The sequence below is a fragment of the Gasterosteus aculeatus genome, chromosome X, assembly GCF_964276395.1.
Source record: "Gasterosteus aculeatus chromosome X, fGasAcu3.hap1.1, whole genome shotgun sequence".
Taxonomy (NCBI): Eukaryota; Metazoa; Chordata; class Actinopteri; order Perciformes; family Gasterosteidae; genus Gasterosteus; species Gasterosteus aculeatus.
In genome coordinates, this window is record NC_135698.1 from 4830116 (window position 1) to 4853881 (window position 23766).

Below are 23766 nucleotides of genomic sequence, written 5' to 3' on the forward strand. Positions count from 1 at the left end.
CAACGGCACTGCCTCGGGATATCGAGTTGCGTAATCCACCAGCACTAACACAAAGCGATACCCCCGTGCACTCCGGTGAAATGGCCCGATGAGGTCCATACCTAAGCGTTCGAACGGCAGCTCCATTAACGGCAGCGGACGCAACGGCGCTTTCGGGATGGCCGGCTGGTTCACCAGCTGGCACTGTGGGCAGGATGCACACCAGCGGCGCACATCCGCCCAGATGCCTGGCCAGTAAAATCGGGCTACTATCCGATCCAGAGTTTTGTCGCTACCCAGGTGGCCCGCCATCGGGTTATAGTGAGCCGCCTGGAAAACTGTTTCCCGGCGGCTTTTTGGTACCAACAACTGCGTAATTTCCTGCCCTGTCTGAGTGTCGCGACTCACTCTGTATAGCCTGTCCCTAATCAGCGAAAAGTGCGGGTATGATAATACGGCGTCGGGGCGCACCACTTGACCATCAATTTGCATCACTTGGTCGAAGGCAAAGCGTAGAGTGTCATCACGAGACTGCTCCAGTGGAAAATCTTCCATGGAGCGTAGCTCTGGCGTCGGCGGCGTCCCCATAGGAGGCCCCGCCGATTCCCCCTCCCCGTCTGCAGCGTCGGACAACCTCGCGTCACCGCCGAGCGCCGCACACACCCCGCATGTCCCTACCGGTCGCGAACGCACCCCCGCGCACTGCCCCGCTAACCTATGAAACCCCGACCAGTCTGTCCCCAAAATCAGAGGGTGCGTCAGGCGGGAGCTAACCGCGACCCTTACTTTATGCTTTTTACCCCCAAACCTAATCTCTATCGGCACCACTGGGTAGTCGTGAATATCCCCATGCACACACTTTATACTCACCCGGGATGCCTCCACCAATGCCCCGGGTCGAACCAGACTCTGGTGGATCATAGACTGCGTGCAGCCAGAGTCCACCATCGCCTGATGTATACCCCCCTGGATCCTTACCGGAACGCTGTACGTCGCTCCCAGACCGGGGGAGGGTGCTGGAGGCCCGGCAACCCGCACCGTTTGGCCCACCTCCATTAGCGGGCACTCCCGCCGGTAGTGTCCGGGCTGCCCGCACCTCCAACACTCCTGCCCTGGCGGTTGAGGAGCCCTCTGTAGGTCAGGGAGGGTGCCGGCCAGGCCGGGTGGATCAGTACCCCGTTGAGGGGCTAGGGCGCGCGGGGACGGAGGGGGCCGAGTCGCAACAGGCCGCGGGGAACTCCGTCGTGGCGCGGGAACGGGCTGCGTTGATGCGGTCGGCCGACCGCCCTCCCCACGGCCCCCGGGGTGCACCGCCAGGTGGTCCTCGGCGAGGGTCACGGCGGCTTCCAGCGTCGCCGGCCGGTGGTAGCGGACCCAGGCCGCAGTCCGCGGCGGAAGACCCTCCAGGAACTGCTCCATCACCACCTTCTCCACCACCGCCGGCGCCCCTCCCGCGCCCTCCGGCTGCAGCCACCTGTTGGCCGCGTCTGTGAGTCGCTGGGCAAATGGGAACGGGCGGTCCCCCGGCCCCAGCCTCGCCTCTCGGAACCGCCTCCTATGGTCCTCGGGGGAGAGCCCCAGTCGATCCATGATGGCCTTCTTCACGCTGGCGTAGACGTGCCTGGGACCGGGTGGCAGGCCCAGGGCCGCTGTCTGCGCCTCCCCGGTTAGGAGCGGCAGGAGGCGGATCGCCCACTCGTCCGCCGGCCAGCCACACGCCCCCGCCATCGCCTCGAACATCTCCAGGTATGACTGTACGTCGTCCTCCGGGGTCATCTTGTGCACCACCACGCCTGCATACGCCGAGGGACCCGGCGTCGTTGGGGAAGCGACCGGTCGGGCCGCCAATTGCTCCAATACCTGGGTCTGCCGGTCTGTAGCAGCCTGCAGCGCCCCCAGGAAGTGCCGGTTGGCCTCGGCCTGCTCGCGCTGCATCGCGGCGATCTCCCCCAGCATCCGTCCAAGCGCAACCGCCGGCTGCATCAGGCCCTCTCCGTGGTCGTTCGCGTCCATCCTTAGCCAGGCGCCACTGTAGCCGTGATAGCGCTACCACCGGTGGGTTCTTGTAAGACGCACGACACAGGATGAGGGTAACCAGACTTTTATTGTTCAAAAGGGAAGACAGTGAGCAGGAATGAGTTTGCACTATGCGGGTGGTCGGTTTCGCCTTGTCCGGCTCCGCTCAGCTCTTGTGCTCTGCTCGCAGGCTCCAGCTCTCTTCCCCCGACCTGGATCCTGCTCACTGTTTAAGTAGGAGAGAATCAGTGCAGATTAATTACACCTGGTTACTCCTCATCTACCAGCACCGTCCCCTGAACCACTCCCCCGCTCTCCCCCCTGCAGCTGAGCTAACCACGCCCCTCCACCACAGTCACTTTAAAGGAGCAATGTAATGTTCAGTCGTCAAGTCTGACACGTGAACTGAACATTTAACACTTACATTTAACATTTATATTTAACATTGAACATTTATATTTATATTTTACATTTATATTTAGCATTTGATATTTGTATTTACATTTAGATGAAATATTTATATTATTTAACAACTTTGTGTTACAGCCAAACATTATCTTGAAAGTTATTAAAGGTTATTGCATGAATTTACATAAAAAACTGTACACAAAAAGTGACATTTGAATATTGTCATGCGTTTTTTTCAATACAATTATGCTAAATGTAACAAAACTGAGCAGGATTTTAGAACGTGCGACATTTTACAAACAGCGCTCCATGGAGGACAAGGCTCAGAGACAATTAACCATGCATAGCGGCAAAATTATATGAAATTAAAAATGTAAAGTTAAACATCACGCAACTGATCATCAGCGGTAGGGGAATTTGAAATTACTTAAATATAGTAAACCACGTAAAGAACAAATAGTGGCATTACATTACATGTCATTTAGATGACGCTTTTACCAAAGCAACTTACAATAAGTGCATTCAACCATAGGGTACAAACGCAGAAGAACAAGAAACAAGAAAGTGCAATTTCCTCAAATAAGCCAATTTACAATTTGCTATAGATGAGTGACGTTATAAGTACAATTTAAGTGCTACAATTTGTTAGTCTTTTAGTCGAGGTAGAGTGAAGAGGTGTGTCTTTAGTTTGCGGCGGAAGATGTGAAGGCTCTCTGCAGTCCTGGTGTCTTCAGAGAGCTCGTGGCACATGTATAGTCTCAGAAACAGATATGAATAAAAAGGGAGACGTAAGTATTAACTCACTAACGTTCTATCGCCTCAAATTCCTCCCCTCTTGCTTCAGATTTCCACCTGACAGTTTCCCAATTTCAGCTGGTTCAGCATGTTTTATAAATGTTTCTGAAAAAGTTAGCTCTTAGCTGCACAAACTAGGCTAACGTTAGCTGGAGTGTATGTAAAAGGAGGAGGTGAAGTATATTTATTTATTAAATTGTACATCTTTCATTTTAATGGGTAGTTTTATCCCTTTTGTGTAAAACCCTATTGTTTTTTACAAATTATATTTAATATGAACAGGGCTCTCAGTGCGAGAGTGCGTAACGAGAGACCAAAATGCGTGACTGTCTCGCTCAATGCGTGACACTTGAGAGCCCTGTATGAATTACCCCATTAGACCACCATTGCATGTTTCCTCCCACACACCCCACTTTGGGAATCCATGTCCTCACATTACCTGTCATTTAGTTGACAAGCGAGTGACCCATGGTTTTCACATTTTTTTAAACCCATCCCACACAGTGGGACTAGTGTGCAGCCGTAAGTTATGGGTTAGGTGTCTTGCTCAGGGACACTTCGACATGGGACATGTACCAGCCAGGGTTCCGCCAACCTTGCGGTACAGAGTACCCTTTCTACTCCATGCACCACCCTTATATAACGCCACTTCGAACTACAAGCATTTACTTTTACACCCAGATGTTTGCCTGAAAATGAACACATGAGATACATGAGTTTTTATTACTTGGCTCTAGAAGGCTAATTGTTTTATCTTCATGCTGTCTGTTTCCCCTTGTTTCCAGTAGTTATCCTGGTATATGCTAAGCTAAGATAAGAGATTGCTGGCTGAAGCCTTTTTGTTTACCATAGTTGATGAAATGTGTCCATGTTTTCACTTCCTGTTCTCACCGCAACAGAATCAACTGTCTCCAGTTGGTGGCTGTTTGCATCGATGTGCATTAAAACCATGTCATATTACAAAAACATAGACTGGCTGGAAAAGTTAATGATGATGCCATATAATTGTGTTGAGAAGTTGACATTGCTCATTTGATCACACACACATTCAATCGCACACACACACAATTAAAACCTTACATTTGCATAAACATCCACAAACATATCCAAAACTGAAATTCAACCATGGCCGTGTTTTCACGCACTGCCAGTACATGGAGGAAAACACCAGATATGAGCTAAAAGTTAAACACATAGACATAGCATAGACTAACATAAAATCCAGTACACATACACAAAGCTTCATGGATTGCTCCCGTCAGTCCTGAAAGTGAGCCCAGTCGGATGTCTTGCCGAGACTATGGATATTTTATAGGTCTCTTCCACAAGCTTTATGAATATTCCATGAGGTTACATCGCATTGTGTCTATGTGTAGATAGAGCGTGTGCTTACCCACGTGTATGTGTGTGTGTGTAGCACACAACAAGAAGTTTACAAAGTGGTGCTTATGAGCAGTAGGGTCTACTGACACAAGACAAAATCCCTAAATTACTTTACCTTTGCACGTTCATCGACTCGCTGAAAACAAACGCTTTCTAGCGGGCCGTTATTATTTTTTTTTCAACATTTACGAGCCCCACATTTCTCGCTCCTAAGTTATTTCATTCAAAAATGTTGCCACAGTTATCTTCACCGACATACTAATCCCCTCAACTAACCTGTTCATCGAACAACCAAAATGCAATAATGATTTGGATACATTTCAAGATCAACCCTGGCACCATTACTCTAATGTTTGTCAATAATAAACCGGTTATAGCTGTGCAACTATGGGGTCAGATCAGTCTCAATAGTTTGCAAATGCACAAAGAAATATTCACAAATGTCCAGAAAACAACTCTGTAATCTTTAACACCAATATGTCCTTACCTTACAAAAACACAGGCACCTCACATGCTCCTTCAGTAAAGATAATAAAATTACGGCGGAGTTCTGTACCGTGATGTTTTTCCATGTGGCAGAAATTCACTGGTAGACGATACAGTTTGGCCATCTCTGAACCTTCTTTGAGCTTATGAAGTGTCACCATCTTTCCTGGACCTAAATATAATATTTGCTTGCTTAAAGACTCCTGATACATCCCCATACAACTTTTATGCTTTTTGGCTAATTTCAGTGTAACATTTTTAAAGCTTTTTAACTGATTCTTAAAGAATTTATGTTTGGCTTCATGCACCACCATGTGCAGAACTGGGTCGATGTTTCTATTATGAGGGTAGTGTATAATGAAGTAATGCTTTGGCAAGAGATTGATTGCAGAAAATACATGCTTAAAAAGCCGATGATGATCTTTGATTAATTGTTGTAAGGTCATGCCTTCTGACTGAACTGGCAAAAAGATGTAGAAGTTGCCCGTGTTTATCACCTGTCTGCAGTAAATCGCAAAATATCAGAGACTTGCACTGAACAACTTTTCTCTTGGTGGACGATTTTGCTGCTGTTTGAAACCATAGTCAAAAGCATGCATTCTACCAGCCAGTTGATCCTGAATGTACTGCAGAACAAGTTTGACCTTAAACTGGCCAACTCCCTTTAAAATGTCATGCACTGTGTTGAAATACTGAAGTGAATTTAACAGACGACTGTGTTTCACGCCATATAAATGGGGTTGCGTAATGTTTGTTTGTATAGGTTGACAATATTGTGCATGCATTGCGACAGTTTCCAATACAACCACTGGGTCATCTTCACAGAATACAGTTTTTATCAAGGAGACTGAAACATCAGCAATAATCAAGCACCAAATGACTCCACAAAGATTATGCTCAGTGACCTGAACTACTGATCACATCAGTAATTTCAGATCATTGAAAAGTGGCATGTTGACTGAAAGGTTGTACGCATGGTCTGAGTTTCTATTTCTATTTTGTTTTACTAATTAATAAATACATGAAATATATATTGAGAAAGCATTCAGGTCCTTTACTTGTGTAGAAGCAAAAAGCTAAAAAACATAATTCATGTCAACAATAAATCATGCATTACATACATAACAATGTATGCCAATGAATAAGCTAACAGGAAGTAAACACACATGCGGTTGCCTAGCAACGCAATTCTATTGAAGCTCCTTTCTATGACAGCGTATTCATCTTTTTACATAAAAGTCTTCATGATGCATGCAAAATTCTTCATTGGCTTTGAATTAAAGAAAACATACATTGTATTAAGAAAATCGATTACATATTTGACAATATTAATACACATGTAGTGTTGCTGTGGACGTAATTCTGATCACTGAGTTAACAGTGTAACCGGAGGACTAACTGGGTTAGCTCAACGTTAGCATGTGAAGCGATTCGGAAGTTACACTCGCTAAAGCTAAAACGACTAGCGCGATTCTTGCGATGTCTTGGTGGTAGTCGAGTGGACTTTTTTTAGTGGACCACTAAACCTTCTATTTTCGTTCATCTGTATGTTCTGAAGGCTTTCAAAATTGGGTAGATTCATATATTACTCAATGCAAAATGTATTTCTTCATGGCTGTTGACATATGGGATATAACATATGGGAGGGATAAAAAGAGATCTGTAGTTCCCATTGACTCTAATATTAATATCAACTTCATAACAAAATGAAGCGAGATTATTGAACTTGGCTTTATCCAACATTCAGATTTGTGGTAAGAGAAAAATATGAGAAAAAAAATATATATACATATATGAACCCATTAATAAGAGCATGAAACACAAAATGTGAAGTAAGTGACCGGCTGGAGGAATATAGTGAAATTTACTAGTTAACATGTTGACGATACTGAACTGAATAGGAAATGATTTTGGAAGTTGTCAAACTCTGCAAAGAGAAAGGAGAATGATTTAGTGGAGTCGGCCGTCAGTTGTGTTCAACTATGACAGCATTCATTCTGAACAATAATTACTTTTTCATATTTTGAAAAACGTTTTGTTACTAATGCATCGTTTTTTTATCATCTCTTTTTGTCATCAGAGCACTTGATGTATTAATTGCTGTTACTTACTTAAAGACAATTTGCACAAGTTCCATATTTTTGACCGTCTTTGAAGAAATGGTCACGGGTGCCCATGCGAACGTCAAAGGAAGGCCTGCTCTTAAAAAAAACCTTTGATATTGGGACTTACTATCGCTGTAATGTGGCGTCCTCTCCTGGTAGAAACCAGTAACAGGCAGCAGCCTGGCAACAAAAGAAAAAACCCTCAACAGAAGGTATTAAAGGAGAGGAATGTTTTCTTTGTTAGCGCGTTAGCGTGTTATCCTCCGTTTCACCTTGTCATGTTTACAGTTGGAAAGCTGACAAGTAGACGTTTTCTGTCAGAACCGAACAGGAAACCGACCCAGGTGGCACCAAAAAATAGAAGAAGCAGCAGACGGACAACAAACAGCAACCTAACGGGAACAATCCTTACAACAAAAAAGAAAGGGACAAGAAAAGGGAAAACTTTTTTTCAGCTCATAACAGCAGGAACTTTTTGGAATCTGTGTCAGCCATCTGCTCATTTCTTCTTTTCTGACTTCAGTCTCCTCAGTCCAAAAAAGCTATAAAATACTAAAATACTTTGGGAGCTTCTGGTGACATTAAATAATGGCACATCTCTTACATACATAACAAGGCGGCCATGTAATATTTGCGCTGTGGCAATGTGCCATCATGTTCGGTTAGCCTGTAACCCAGCCGGCTAGAAACACCCTTTCTGTCTTTAGGACGGAACACCAAATTAAGTTTTCTGTTTTGCTTTACATTAGTGTTGTGAAACTTTACAACTGTGAACTAGTTCTAGCTAGCATGTGCGGAATGGGGGACGAGTCAAAAGGCCATCTGGAGATTATTACAAAGGGAAACTACAGGTTTGGACAGTGTGGTCTGAACGTTTTTCCCCACTGCCTCCCTCTTTCTCTTTTTCTCTCTCTCTCCCCCCGCTTCTTTTATGTCTCCTTCCCTCAGACCTCAAACAAACTCCAGAGAAGGGAAAAGGGTTGGTTGTGAGACAGTTAGAGAAGCTGAGAGGGAGGGAGAGAGAGAGGCTGGGAGGGAACATGTAAGGGTGAGGTTCACTTGGATCCAAACCCACCTAAAGAAGCAGGACAGAAAGCTGCAACTCTCAAATGCAAACTCTGCGGCCATTAAGACAATCCGGGGATTCTTTCAAGATGCCAAATACTGTTTCAAACTGTGGATGGATCTGTATGAATTGATCTTTTGGTCGTTTTCTACCGAGTGCTTTAAGAAAATACAGGAAACGCTCTCTCCGTCGAGAGGCAGGGAAAGCATTCAGCTGCTGTTTGAGCTTGTGACTTGAGGACAAAAGGGCTTGTGATGTCAGGCAGACTGCTTCTTGTCCTTCTCCTGTGTCTCTGTGTGACTGTGGATTCAGTCCAGAGCCAGGGCTCCTCCCAGGATGCCTTTATAATCCAGTACCTGGACAGGAGACTGTCTCAGATGGAGGTAAGGGTCCCGGGCCGCATCGTACAGGTGGATACATTTTTTGCTTGAATGGATCCATCATTTTTAATGAACAATAATGAATGATGAGTTACTGGAGGCTCGCATCATCTGGATGCCAAATGTTTCACCATCCTTTCATTTTTACAATGTGCTCCAGTTACGGGATATCCGGTCACAGATCTCTAGTGAATATACTGTATGTGTCGGTCAGATCTGTCGAAATACTGAATGTTTAATCTCTTAGCCCCTTGCTCACATTTTTGGATAATATCAAAATTATTATCAACATACATATTCGGAAGTGTCTTAAACTTGATTTCTCTCTACTGACCAGCAGGGGCGACTGCAAAAAGAAAAGTCCTATTTTATGGAAATCTATGAGAAAATGACTTTACTTCTAAGCATTCCAAACATGGTCACTTCAGATCATTGAGTGCAGAAGAACTAATACGATAGCCATGATTGCCAAACTCGAAGCGTCAGCACGGCAGTCCAAAAAAACAATGGGTAACGTCAGGATGACCACGTCCACTTCTCATTTACAGTCCATGATTCAGATTTGGGGGTGAAGTAACACTTTCAGTGTACTGTGTGTAAGGCACAGTGTGTAGGATTTAGTGGAATTTTGTGTATTTACAGATTGGTAAAAAACGAAATACTCTCTTTCCAAGTGTGACGATACTGCGCAAAACAATGGCAACGCCTTTTGCAAGTCATGTCCTTGCCATAATAACACTGCTGAGATACCACATTTTTGCACTTTGGTATTGTTTAAATGACAAAGGCTCTCTTTGGTTTCCAGGTTGAAACAAGGAATACAAGGAATTATCCACTTGTTATGAATTGTATATTTCGTTACCCGTGAATAAATTCCTTTTCTTTTCTCTCAAAAGACAATGTATTCTTTTTCTCTGTGTCAATAATAGGAGCGTCTGAACCAATGTGAGCAAAAGACAGTGAGTGCCACACAGAAGACCTATGACCTCTCGTCTGAAATCAGGGGTTATCTGTCCACTCTCAGTGTCCTGAGGTAGGAAAAACAACACATCGTCATGTTACTCAATGACTGCAGTTGATGACTTTAGTAAAATTACTTGCTGTCATATTTTCTCAACCTGTCGCCATGTTGCAAAACATTTCCGATTTGCGAGACAGGCAATGCAGTAATCTAATTTTTGAGTGAAGCATTGATTGACAGCTGCATTAGTAATCTCCTCTGCCCTGATTGGTTGTTTTTCTTTGGGGCGTTGTAGACTTTTGCAGAATGCTAAAAAGGCTCATCTGTCTCACGTACTACTTTCAATTTATACTGACAGCTTGAGCAAAGATTACTATAATTTATTTTCATATGACTTTCCAGATTCAGCTTTACGGTGCGTGAGAACTATGATGATCAATTTTTTCTTAATTTGCTGCGTAGATCAGAGGTGCGGAGCCAGATGGACAGCGTGTCCGTGCGAGTCGACCGGGTGGAGAGGGAGTTGGAGTATCTTGAAAACAACATTCCCGCCCAGACCGACATTGAGATTGAAGAGGCGCTGCTGGAGCAGCAGATAAAGGCCGCTGAGGTGGACCAGCTGCAAAGAAAAGCCACGATCCAAGTGGAGAATGGTATGAAGTGGGCCGTATACAGATAACTATTACGCCATACAGCTGTTTAATGGACAATGCTTTTGTATTGCAAGACTACAAAGGAAAGAGTAAAAGAAAAATAACTGCACTATACCGCTTATTCTCTTCATTTCAATATTTCCAGACTGCAGAATGGTGCTGAGTCAAATCAAGTCTCTCAAGATTGTGAAGAAGGCAGGAGACACCTACGGTACCTGGTTCAAGGACCCCACCAAAGGATCCACTAAGGTTTGTGGTTTTATTAACAATGATGTGAGTCATGAGTAAAAATGAGCTGTTAACCAGTAGAGAGATGGCTGATTCTCATTCTGGCCAGAAGGTTGTGCTTATCTTCTTCTCTGCATCAAGCTGCTGGTGGACAGATAAAGGAAAGGAATTGTACTTTGGGGACTCATTTTAGGGGCTAATATACCCAATGACATTTATCAGGAACCAATCTATTTATGCCTGAACCTAACCAGTCCAACCAAAAAGGGAACAATTACTAGCAAAGCAGAGTCAATGTAGGGTGGGTCATGCCCTCGCTGTTCGTGTTCCCCTATGAAACCAAAGGTCAACGTTTATGTGAAGTTACATAAACTTAGTCTTTATTCCTATCCAAATCCCAACGTTTTCCCTTAACTTCATGAAATACTAAATACTAAATCTTCTATGTTTCTCTTTGCATGATTAGGTTGGACTTTCAATCCATCACAATAGAACTGATAGATGGGTGCTAAAAAAAGCAAAACTGCCGATTGCTTAAATACCACGATTGTAATCCAAGAATAGGACGTCAGACCGACAATAAACATTTCCACCCACTTCTTCTTGTTCTCTTTCAGGTCTATATGCTCAGTGGAATTCGTAACAACACTCTGCTGGAGTATGCCTCTGTGCACAGTTTCACAGAGAGGACCACCACACCACCAGTGAAGGTGGTGGAGCTGCCTTCCTATTGGCAAGGGACAGGTCAAGTGGTCTACAACGGATTCCTCTACTACCACAAGGCAGACACGCCCAACCAGATCCTGAAGGTGTGTTGAATCAAATTCTAATACCGCACTGTGTGTGTGTGTTTCACGGCATTGCCTTGCATTGTTGATTTGCATTGCTTTTGGCTGGAGACTGACTTCAAAACATTTTAGAGGCACTTAGTCTTTGGAGTTTTTTCTTTTCTTTGGATGTTCCTGTTAGCTGAGGTCAGTGAGCAAACAATGCCAAAAAAATTTTTGTTCCAAGTGAAAAGCGATTACTTCTTTTCATGTTTTGGAGCAGATTGTTCACTCAGGAAAAGTGGGTCAAAATAAATGGTTCTGTGGAAAGTATGTGTAATAGACCCATATCCCCAAAGCCAAACTACAGTATTTACTACTAAAACAGGATTGAATCTGAAAATGTGTTTTTAAAAAATGTAGTTACCAAAGGGTATACTTTGTTTGCCTTTGTCTGTAGCGCTTACATGAGGTTGAGTAAATGTTAGCTTAGGCAATAAACCAGTTAATAAATCAGTTTGTTTACTTGGGGCAGTGTCATTTGAATTGCAATTTTGGGAGACAAACAACGGTGGATTTAAGCAGAATATTTTCTTAGATAAACAGAATTTCGAAAAAAGACTGTAGCCATCTTTTTGTTTTCAAAAAATCTTTTTGTAAATGGACTGTACTTGTATAGCGCTTTTCTAGTCTTCTGACCACTCAAAGCGCTTTAACACTACATGACATCATTCACCCATTCATACACTGATGACAGGAGAACCATACACAGTGACACCTGCCATCAGTAACTACCATTCACACACTGTAGTCGCAGCTACAGGAGCAATGTTGGGTTAAGTGTCTTGCCCAAGGACACAACAACATGCAGGTTAGCCGGGCCTGGGATCGAACCCACAACCCTCTGATTGGAGGACGACCGTGCTCCCCACTCACCCACAGTCGCCCTTTTTGTGGCAGGTGTGAGGAAAAACTTCTAGCATCTAGCTTACCCAGACTTTATTAACACATCCAATTCAGTGGTTAGAAACGTGTCGGACATAAAATAAAGAAAACTCAAAACTATATTGGCAGCATTTCTCAATCTATCTATTTCAATCCGCCCACCCAAAATAAAGGTAGACTTGTTGAATGGTACCTTAGTAGACAGTACGCTGCTACCAGGAGCGGGTCGTCTACCAGTCTACAGTCTGAACCCCAACACCTACCTGAACCTGGCTGTGGACGAGCTGGGCCTCTGGGTCATCCATGCCGACCCTGAGTATGGGGGGAACTTGGTCATCACCAAACTGGATAAAGGTACACCAGCATACGCATTCATGTATACATAGGTAAGCTGGGATATATTGACACTTTGTTTGTTTCTCCCCTCAGCGAGTCTGGCAGTAGAGTACACTTGGGATACTCAGTGTAGAAGCCAAGATGCCGAAGGAGCCTTCCTAATATGTGGGACCCTCTATGTGGTCTACAACACGCGCTATGGAGGTCGCTCCACTGTTCAGTGTCTCTACGACATCCATGACACCATCCACAGGTTTGATTATACAGAGGAGGAAACAACAGTACAACCACAAATATTCACGACTATTTGCATTCAGAGGAAAAATCACAGCGTCACTTTTAACCAGATTCACTCGAGCACATTTGCAACTGAAGCGATGGTCTTGAGTTGATTCTACATATTTTTCCACTTCCTGCACCACCCATCTGCAGCGACGAGAGTCCCGTGATGTTCTTCCCGAAGCGCTACACAAGCCACAGCAGCATCCACTACCACCCCGGAGACAAACAACTGTACGCCTGGGACGATGGCTACCAGACCATATACAAAGTGGAGACGGGTAGAAGTGACCAAGTGCTTGAGGAGTAAAGATCTTCTACAACGGTTATTGTTTGACTTCACAAATCCCTAATAAAAAGCATACTTTAGATGAGTAACCTGTAATCTACTGCTGTTCAGTACAGTGGTCATTTGCCGAAAATGGATGCTTTACCTTCATTACTATGGTAACTAGACATAAATATCAATCCAGCCAAAAGCATTCTATATATCATGTAGGCTTTTCACTTTTTAGTGCCATAATAAAGAACATATTAAATGATGAGTGTGGTGATTTTTTAATTATTTACAGTAGGATTGTCTGCTTTTTTTGGCTCACCATACAGCACAATAAATCTATGAAGTAAATTAACAGTTGAAAAAAAAATTGATTATATTAAAGTAATTGTTTACTAAACCAGAACGGATGATCGTTTGTTCCTTGTTTGTCGACTGTGCATAGCTGTGATAACATTTGATTTATTCAGGTAGACTCATGTTCTCTTTTTTCTTAACAAGAGCAAAACATTTGAGAGCACTTTTTTATTATCTGAAAGTGTGAATATAAAAAATCAAATAGAGAAGGGATGTGATGTGAAGATTCGAAGCTTTGAGGGTATGTCTTTAAACTGTAGATGGACACCACAAGTGTTCCCTCCTACACATATTATTACAGAGGGCGGCGATGAGTGTGAAGTTTGTCATCGGGTGACAACATAAAGCTGCTTAAGTCATGACAAGACTGCACGACCGTAGAGAATGTGTTTATTTATGATGTAGCAAAAACTAATTTCAAAATGTCCGAGAAAGACAGATAGTGGGGTTATTATAGAAGTATGTATTGGGGGGCATGATCTGCATTCAAAACAAGTCTGTTATTACGAAAGATATCTGGGAAACATTAGAGAGTCTGAAATGCAGCCACTTTCTATCAGTGTTTGACTAATGTGTGAGTTAGCTCTCGTCACCCGTTATTCTCTTTCTCAGTCTAAAGACGCCGCCGCTGTCATCCTATCTTTGTTTGAAATGTCCCGTTTTCATCCCGCCTATTTTCGGTTGGTTGTGACGCGCAGAAAGGAGGCGTGTCCAATGTGACCGTTGAGTCTGACAGGAAAGTCCCGACTTCCCAACAGGCTGTTTCCTCGCTCGAAGTAGCGCTAAAAACAAATGTCTTTTAAAACTATGAGGCGGAAAACCAGCAGTAGCGCCGGCAGGAGAAGCTCAACAACAAGGAGGCGCAGTGAGAATTTACGTTTTGATGAATTCGGCTTTGCTCTGACTAAACGAAAGGACCAAAAGCTCCATCACCGATGTCATGATTACAGGTGCGGGGCAGGGAACTGTTAACGTTAAGTTAAGCTGCTGGAGACGATGGCTCGTTAAACGAAGCTAACGTTTGCTAATTTCAGTTAGCTGTTAGCCGGCTTAATAGTTCCGTCGAATTGACACCCGCACTTTCTAAAATTGCATTTCATTCCTTGGCATTCAGTTGTTGAAGTTAATTACGTTACATATTTCCGTAACAGGACGCCAGGAACTTGATTAAAACTCTACTCTTGTGAAGAGTGTCTCGAGCGATGTCTCGAGAAGTTAGCTGGCACTATTTGACAGAACTTAACGTACTTAATCACACATTACGTGGGAGCAATAAGGCAAAGTGGCATTATCTCACCAAATCTATTGCTCCAAGTTTAATTTTACATTAAGTTAAATGTAAGCGGCTCATACACAGAGTATAAAAAATCTAAATACATCTAGTTATATAGTGATATCATTAGAATGCATACTAGACCACACCACGCTTTCGGATTTCTGCTTTTTAACATGATGAAAAGCTAGATTAAAGTCCCGTCCATGAACACTATAATCAGTACTGGATCACAGCTCACCGTGTGGTGTTGTCTCCATCAGCTTCACCCAGCTGAGCTCGGTGAGGGTGAAGGAGCTGTGTGAGCTGCTCAGCTACTGGAACGGAGGCAGCTTCATCTGCAAGAGCCAGGTGAGACGCCTATGACCTGCAAGATGCTAATCAAAACGTGAAATCTACCTTCGTTTTGTAGTAGTTTAACCACCTATTCATCAGACAACCTTTTCTCTCTGCACTTTTTCCGTGTTTTTCAGATCGAGCGGTTCATCCGGATGGGTATTCCTCAGAGTCTGCGTGGCAGAGTGTGGAAGTGTCTGCTCGGCATCGACAGTCTGAGAGACACTAGTGACTTCAGCTACCAGGTACGGGTCGTGCACTAGAGAGGAGGTCTTGTTGTCGTTATGAGATTGATGTTGAATGTGGCGAATGGAAGGTACATTATTGGTATGACAATGTCTTTCACATTCGATTTCACTTCATAGCTCTTGTTACTTTGTGCTTCTATTTTTTCATTTACATAAACGGTCAAACCAGTGTGATTGTTTGTTGTTACAGTGTTTTCTATTGTAAAAGATATTAGACAATTGAAACCCCAAATCAAATTTTGCTTAATATTTCATTAGCACATTCTGCATGGAAACCAGCGCAAAGGAAGGAAGTACTGATACTAGTGGTCAGCTGTGGAGCAGATGATGAAATCGTTATCAACTGTAGAATAACCTCAACTAGCGTTGAAGAAATGCAGAACAGTAATATTCTACTACTGAGTACACATCACAGAGGAAACATGAATTCAGTGTTTCTGAGGAAGGTTCCATAGTGACAGACAGAATACTGTACACAGACAAACGCTATCCGATGCGAGTGTCGCAGCTCACCAGAGCAGGGGAGTCACTGTGGTCACACACTTTCTCCAGTCACCTCACCTGGCAAAGAGATTACATGTACATTATTCTGAGTGAGCAGGGTTGTGGTGTAGCTTGTAAAATTATTAAGTATTAAGACGTAAACACCATTTCAGTGACTGTGACTCTATAACATTTGTCAAAGTCACGATCCAAAAAATCTCTCACATTTATAATCCACAGTTTAATCACCAAGCACGTTATTACTGGATGAGATCAGGATTTAATGATTGCGTCTCTATTTAGCTAAATATCTAATTGTATACTATAGAATTATTTTCCATCCATCCATTTTCAACCGCTTATCCAGGGTCGGGTCGCGGGGGCAACAGCTCCAGCAGAGGACCCCAAACTTCCCTTTCCCGGGCCACATCTACCAGCTCTGACTGGGGGATCCCAAGGCGTTCCCAGGCCAGTGCAGAGATATAATCTCTCCACCTAGTCCTGGGTCTTCCCCGGGGCCTCTTCCCAGCTGGCCGTGCCTGGAACACCTCCCTAAGGAGGCGCCCAGGGGGCATCCTCACCAGATGCCCAAACCACCTAAACTGGCTCCTTTCGACGCAAAGGAGCAGCGGCTCTACTCCGAGCTCCTCGCGAATGGTTGAGCTTCTCACCCTATCCCTAAGGGTGACGCCAGCCACTCTCCTGAGGAAACCCATTTCGGCCGCTTGTACCCGTGACCTAGTTCTTTCGGTCATGACCCATCCTTCATGACCATAGGTGAGGGTAGATCGAGATCTTTGCCTTCCGGCTCAGCTCTCTTTTCGTCACAACGGTGCGGTAAAGCGAGTGCAATACCGCCCCCGCTGCTCCGATTCTCCGGCCAAACTCACACTCCATCTTCCCCTCACTCGTGAACAAGACCCTGAGGTACTTGAACTCCTTCACTTGGGGTAAGGACACATTCCCTACCTGGAGTAGGCAATCCATCGGTTTCTAGGCTTTCTATCACCGACCCTTTCTTGTTGACTTTCACGGCGATTCCTTTTGGCATTGTCATCCGCTTAAAAATCACCATGGCTTTAATCTGGATGCTGTGGCCAGTTGTTTTCAGCGAGACGGACGATTCACTTTTTTTGCCAACAGTCCTAGTGAGAGGCAGGTCAAACATCAAAGGTACTTCATCCATATTTATGATGTTGTCTGGTCCAATGGAATTCTTTGAAGTTTGTAATTTTTTCCTTGAAGTCGGGAGGGAGTTGCTGACACATAGTTGTCAACGGACAGGGCTTTTCGTTTCATAAATCAGAAACACCAATATGGTCCACCTCTAATATCTTCAATTTTTTTTTTCGGTAGTGATTTGCATTAGGCCTCGGCCGTCTGCTCTCTGGGTATCACCCAGTCTTCAAGGATGTTTTCAAGTACAGGCCATCTGCTTTTCTTGTCTCTGAGAGCTTTTGTCGTCTTTTTGCAACGAGTCAGTTCTTCATGCTGCCGTCTCCAGCATCTCACCATCGATTAAAAAATTGTAATAATTAATTGGATCTTTTCCCCCTCACTGACTCAGATTTATTTTTCAAAGTGTGCCATATAGTCATATGCTCCTCATTCAAATGGAGGCTTGCCTTCTATGCACCTGTCTCAATAGATTGTGGAATCGGAGATCCATTGATATGGCTCTTTTTATTCTCCACACATTAGCCCAACTGCAAGTGAATAGACTGAGTTAAATGAACAAATAGCTGTACTATATCAGAGTTTGGCAGCTCAGAGTTCAGGGTCTCATTGTTCAACCAGCTTTCTGAAACAGGCAATTCATTCACAGAGATGTTACTGATAGGTAACAGAATGCTTTGATCCTTCAACAGAAGTGTCTGCTTGAGGTGCGAGTGCCATTGGTGGACTTGGGAGTGAGTGAGTACGGCATCCTGTCGGCAATCGCCACGCTGAGCGAGACCCAAAACCATCTGGGTTTGAACCTCGGGGAGGGGTCTGGCGCCCCCGTGCCCAGATACTCTGCGGACGACATCACAGTCTTCAGGCAGATCGCCCTAGACCTACGTGAGCTCAAACGGGGGAATAAAGCTGTAGGCTCAGTGTTTTATGTTTTCCTACTTTTTATTTTCATTATCAGGACATTGACTATTTTTTGTCGGCAAACATTGCCTCAATTTTCTTAAAGTTTTGGATACTTTGGCTGGTTTTCAGTTGTGAAAATGATTAAATGTTGCCTTTTAGTATTTGTATGTCAAAGGGAAAAGGCTAAACATGTCGTATAAATTTGACGTGTTCCACAGAACGTTCCTTCCCGACCCACCGCTCGCTGATGGGGGACAGCCCAGAAGCCATTGAGGGCCAGGCTAAACTCTTTAGGGTCCTCATTGCTTACGCCAAATACAGCCCGCAGGTTGGCTACAGCCAAGGTAATGGAACGGATTATTCCTAAATAATGTTTAATGGTTTTTAGTTGTTGTTATTTCAAAAACCTCTGATAATTTAACCAAATACCTGCAATACATAATGTGAGCACTTGGTGGAAGCAGAGTACTATTAATAGGGAGTTTTTACATAATTACACTTAACAAAATATCATTTTAGACTTTTATTTTTTTGTAATGTATTTTATTTACCACCCTCTTTAACTATTTGATACATGTGGATATTTGGATTAATATAATTACTCAAATTTGGATGTATACCTGATGAAGCAGCACAATTATTAGTACTGGGTTTTATTTATAGTTGCAGGAAGTCCCCTAAACTTTGAGGTTCCAAATGTACTAATCGGTTGTCACCATGGGATAACCCGTTCACCGTCTATGACACTAAACATTGGTCATATAGGACATTCCTGAAACCCTGAATACATTTGACATCACACACACTCACACGCGTTTTGATTTAACATGTTTGAACCTCTGTCTTAAATGCTCTAAAGATCTGTGTGCGTGTGTGTGTACTTGCCGGCGCGCACGTGTGTCACAGGGATGTCCTACCTAGCTGCAGTGCTGCTGATGCAGTTGGGGGAGGAGGAGGCGTTTTGGGCTCTGACCGCGTTGTTGGATAAACCCAAATATCTAACTGAACTGTTTGACCTCAACCTAACCAGGTAGGAATGAAAGTGTATAATCAATACAAATAAATAATGTATACAAATATTGTTCGACAAACTAGTGATTGTACAGAAGTTTTAAGATGCACTACTAAGTAATGGATATAATTTACTTTGAAATAAATGATTTCATTTGTTTTATTTAGTTACTGGGTAACCTTTTGGGTTGAAAGGTAGAGCGGCATTCTATAGTAAACACCAAAACAGTAAACGCAATGCCTATAAAAAAATAGCCAGTGAATGACCTTCATAACAGTAAAAACATTACATTACTATGCATCACAGATACAAGTGAGTTTCAAACAGGGGATTCTGGCAAGGATAACTGCCTGCTAGGCTTCATTATTGTTAGTGTTTTTGATATAAACTGCATGAACTGTATCTGGACTCACAGTTAAAGTAGGTCTTGGTAATGTTGATGAAAGAGCAGGTGGATTCATCTCTTTTCCTAAGATAACGTCCAACAGCTCCAAAGGTCACTGACATGGCCAGATTATTTTGGTAGCCAAAAATGATGGCCATGAGCACAAATGTATGTAATTCCCAAACTGCATTGCTGTTTCTGTGGGATTTGCTGCTATCTGGCCGACACTAATATATACACTTCTTTCTTTGGTCCAATCAGGGTCCAGCATCAGGTGAAGGTTTTCGACCAGTTCCTGAAACACAGGAAGCCCCTGCTATCTCAGCACCTGGTGAGTTCTTAGTGATCGTAAGCAGAGACTGAAAACCACAACAAAAGTAGCGTTTTTCTCTGGAAATGCTCTAGGTGACTGAGAGGGGAAAATTGTCCTCAGAAAAAAAGACAAGAAATATGATGCGTGTTTTTCAGGCCATGTATGGCGATGAGATGAGTAGTTCCACTGCAAGGCAGAGGCCCCTGTAATGTATCCATCAGCACCTGGGCTTGGCATGTGAAACTGTTCCTGGCTGCACAGCCTTAAGCTCTATCATTTCCTTCGGACGCATCCGGGCCTACTGTTATGTGTCTGTCTGTTATGTGTATGTATGTGTGTATCAGGGCTGTCAACAAATATTCTATATATATATATATATATATATAGTTGTTGAAAAAGACTATTCAAATGTGAATTAATATTCGAATGTAAAAAACGGTCGCGCAACTGTCTGCTTAGCGGGTGGGTGCGCACCTGACTACTGACTGTAAACTGCATGAATAAAACGGACTAGTGGCTACAACAGCTTCATGCACTAGTTTGATTATTTGCCATTTCATGCCAATGAAAAGTTCTGTGTTTACCAGCACAGCTCGCTCAGAGCGTTCAATGTCGGTACTGTAAAACCTTCAGTTTCAATCACTGAATGAAACCTGCCATATTAGGGACAAGAATCGCGACCTTAAATTTCTTGCACAAAACTCTTGATCAGCACGCATTTGTTTATTGTTGTCGTTCATTTAAACTGCTACGCGCAGAGAGCGCGACGGTGCGGGAGAGAGAGAGAGAGAGATAGAGCGAGAAAGAACTCTGCGGTCGTGGCCATTAGTTAATTTACTTATTTTTGTGCAGGTAATGTCTCGTTGTAAAAATTTGTCTTGTTATTGACGCGCCTAATGCACAACCAGATATTGTATATACATACATACGTATGTATGTATGTATGTATGTGTGTGTCTGTATATGTATATGTGTGTATATGTATATATGTGTGTGTGTGTGTATATATATATATGTGTATATATTATATATATATATATATATATATATTATATATATATATATATAATATATATATATACCGAACCGAGCCCTACCGAACGTGGGCTGCTGCGGTGTGGAACTGCCGTGTGGGGAAAAATAACCAAAAAATATATATGTGTATACTTTTAAAAAAATCTTTCGCTTTTTTTATTGCACTTTTTCAGTTTGTGGGGGGGTTATGTTATAATGGTTGGGGAAACACTGGCTTTGCAGTTCAGTCAAAGTTCCCCTCAGTTTTGTGGTGTGACCTTGTGTCCCTGCTGAGTCCTTTTATGAAAGGGAAAGGAAATGCAGCTGAATACGCTGCGTGATTTAAATAGTGTTAAAAAATAAATAAATACACCAAACGCAATGTGTGGCAGCCGGTGTTGAATCTGTGGCTCACCGCCACAAATTAGTCTATGTGTTCTGTGAGATGCATGTAGTGGTAAAACACTGCTTTTTATTTTATATTATTTTTTATTACTAAACATTATACTATTAAACCTCTCCATGTCTGCGTGTTTATTAGGGGTGTAACGATTCGTTTTAACAACGATTCGATTTGAATCACGATTCATGGTTGCCGATTCGATTCATGGACGATCTGGGTTAATTTAGAACAATTCGATTCAGTGACTTGAAATCGATTCAGTAACTTTACTGGACAGTGCAGGCAAAGTTTCTGAGATCCCTGTTGTTTCTTGTAAGGAAATCAGGTTTAAATTTATTATGGATATTATAAACAAGTAAACAACAATTAATGGCAAATGTATTAACCTTTTATTTGAATCAAGTGCCATTTTCCATGTAAACATTACACAATAATTACACAATGTTTGGATCAATCCACAGAACCCTGGATTTTCAACCACATTGTAGGGTCGCATGTCTTTACAGATAAACTTGGCAATTGTTACTGTGATGTTGAGTTTGGTGCTGGCGAGGCCTGAGGTGTCTGCAGAGCTAGAGGTGCCTGACTGTCGGCGTTGTTTAATCCCACGGCGCCTTAGTAGATGGCCGAAAAGATTCGTCTCGTTTCCGTGGTTTTTTATTTGGCTTCTACATATTCTACAAACAGCGACCGACTTATTTAGAACACCTCCGTGTTTGCAAAAGCCAAAATGTTTCCACACGCTGGATCGATAAGTTGGTTTGTAAATGTCTCGCTCGCAGTCGTCTCCTCCACGCTGTGTTTTGTTGTTGTTCCGAGTTTCGCGCGGCTGCCGCTGCGTACTGATGACGTCACAGACAGGCAGACTGAATCGAGTAACGTTTAACGTGTCTAAAGTGCTAAAAAACAAACACGCATCCATATAGTTTTTGTACTTAAATCCATTGTGCAGTTTCCAAGTATCGATACAATCGATTATGTACCATTTCAATTGATTTGTAATCGATATATGTCGTCCGGAATGCCGATTTGCGGAGCACAGATCGATTCAGTTGGATCGCAGGAATATAAATCGATTAATTGATTCAGTGAATGAATCGTTACACCCCTAGGGTTTATGCCCTTAGTGCTGTTAAGTTGTGGAGATAGTGAGCTTTCCTATCAGCCATGTTGCAGCTGGACTGTTGAAAATCGTACATCTAAGTGTGTTTGCACACTCCAATCGATCACTGCTACCATTTGTGTCTTTAAAGGAGCTGTTCTACTTCAAGTTGACTCAGCAGGTCTCGGGAGAGAGCTTCCCTTGAGGAGCCAACACATACACGCATACTTAAAGCTTACACCACAGGGGCTTATTGTAGGCACAATAGTTGTCTGCCCTCATAGAAAAAGCCCATTGCAGATTAGTGGTCAGCGTTTTCATTGTAATGGAGCTGTTCAGTAGAGTTAAGGCACGCAAGCTGTAAACAGATTTCTGGATTTTGCTTGTACCCACCTACAAAGACACAAAGGACCCCTAACGCCATAATCTTTTGTTTGTGAGAGTGCTATCACTATTCCACTCATTTAACATTTTAACACCATGATCGGGCTGTGACACCATTTAAGAAAGTCCTTACCATAGGGAACTTCAATTTCTGCTCGGGCCAAATTAATGTTGTGAATTTAGAATTTAGAACCTTTTAAAAGTTTCAACACTAACTCATTCGGATGAATGTTTCAGTTAGAAGAACAGTTGATGGAAATTGGCAGAGAAACAAGTCTTTGCTACATATTTTGTTAATGTCATATCCCCCCCCAACTTCTCCATCTCCCTCAACCCTCCCTGCAGGAATCGGTGGGGGTCTCGTCAGTCCATTTTGTGATGCCTTGGTTCCTCACTCTCTTCACTTCCCTGCCCTGCTGGGACTCTGTTCTGGCTGTCTGGGATCTGATCATTCTGCATGGTATGCATATACACCCACACACACACACACACACAAGCTAATTCTATTCTTTATCATTTGCTCACATTTGTTAAGTGGGCAGGGGGCAGTTACATAGTTTTAAAACTTAGTATTCAATAACCAAGCTAATCGGTGCAGTGTTTCCCGAGGGGGGGTTAATAGTCGGGCGAACGGTTTGCCCGACTATTAAATAAATAAATAAATATATATATATATATATAGATATATATATATATATATATATTATAAATATACACGAAGAGTGTTTTTTTTTTTTTTTTTCATGGGGTGAGGTATAATGCTGGGGAAAAACACTGAGGAGAATCTTATTGCTGTAACCTTATTATCAAATGTTTATAATTCAGTTTGGTCCAGCGCCATGGAAAGGACTAACCGGCCCAATCAACTAGTTTCATGAGATGGACACCTCACATCCTCTCTATCTACATCTTTTATATCTACTTGTTATCAAATAAAGTGTTGTTTGTGTACAGCAGTCTGGGCTTTTTGTGAACCCTGCGTCCCTTTTCCCTAGGCCTGTCTGCTGTATTCCGTACAGCCCTGACCCTTGTCGAGCTCCTGGAGTCTCGACTGATGGACCTGACCGACGAGGGAGCAGTGTTACCCCTCCTGTTGAGAGTCCCTTTCGATGTGTAAGTAAAGTGAGGCTGTATGTATGTACACAGGGAGAGTGAAAAATAAATGTCGTCTATATTAAAAAATATATACATACAGTACCAGTCAAAAGTTTGGATGCATTTTTTCATTGAATGAGAAAGTGTGTCCAAACCTCTGACTGACACTGTATATATCCCTGTTATTGCTTCTAGTTGCCAAGGCCACAAGATGCTAC

General features: G+C 43.0%; 2 protein-coding genes across 4 annotated transcripts in view; both read left to right on the forward strand.

Moving 5' to 3' along the window:
* The first annotated feature begins 8154 nt into the window (after positions 1 to 8154).
* On the forward strand, positions 8155 to 13329 carry olfml1 (olfactomedin-like 1). The gene is made up of 8 exons (XM_040163644.2): positions 8155 to 8621; positions 9548 to 9651; positions 10042 to 10232; positions 10378 to 10481; positions 11078 to 11269; positions 12346 to 12526; positions 12602 to 12761; positions 12941 to 13329. The coding sequence occupies exons 1-8, from the start codon at positions 8493 to 8495 to the stop codon at positions 13095 to 13097; spliced, it is 1218 nt and encodes a 405-aa protein (XP_040019578.1). The 5' UTR covers positions 8155 to 8492; the 3' UTR covers positions 13098 to 13329.
* Positions 13330 to 13926: 597 nt separating this feature from the next.
* The window catches only part of LOC120809628 (uncharacterized), a 45511-nt gene continuing 35671 nt past the window's right edge, over positions 13927 to 23766 (forward strand). The window contains exons 1-9 of one of the 3 annotated variants that reach the window (XM_040163574.2): positions 13927 to 14371; positions 14958 to 15045; positions 15168 to 15275; positions 17630 to 17822; positions 18059 to 18184; positions 18747 to 18870; positions 19499 to 19568; positions 22799 to 22913; positions 23449 to 23566. In XM_040163574.2, the coding sequence (XP_040019508.1) occupies positions 14214 to 14371; positions 14958 to 15045; positions 15168 to 15275; positions 17630 to 17822; positions 18059 to 18184; positions 18747 to 18870; positions 19499 to 19568; positions 22799 to 22913; positions 23449 to 23566 (1100 nt within the window). In that variant the 5' untranslated portion in view covers positions 13927 to 14213. The remainder of the gene's footprint in view (positions 14372 to 14957; positions 15046 to 15167; positions 15276 to 17629; positions 17823 to 18058; positions 18185 to 18746; positions 18871 to 19498; positions 19569 to 22798; positions 22914 to 23448; positions 23567 to 23766) is intronic. The other 2 variants (XR_013451058.1, XM_078081941.1) reach the window with 2 other exon arrangements.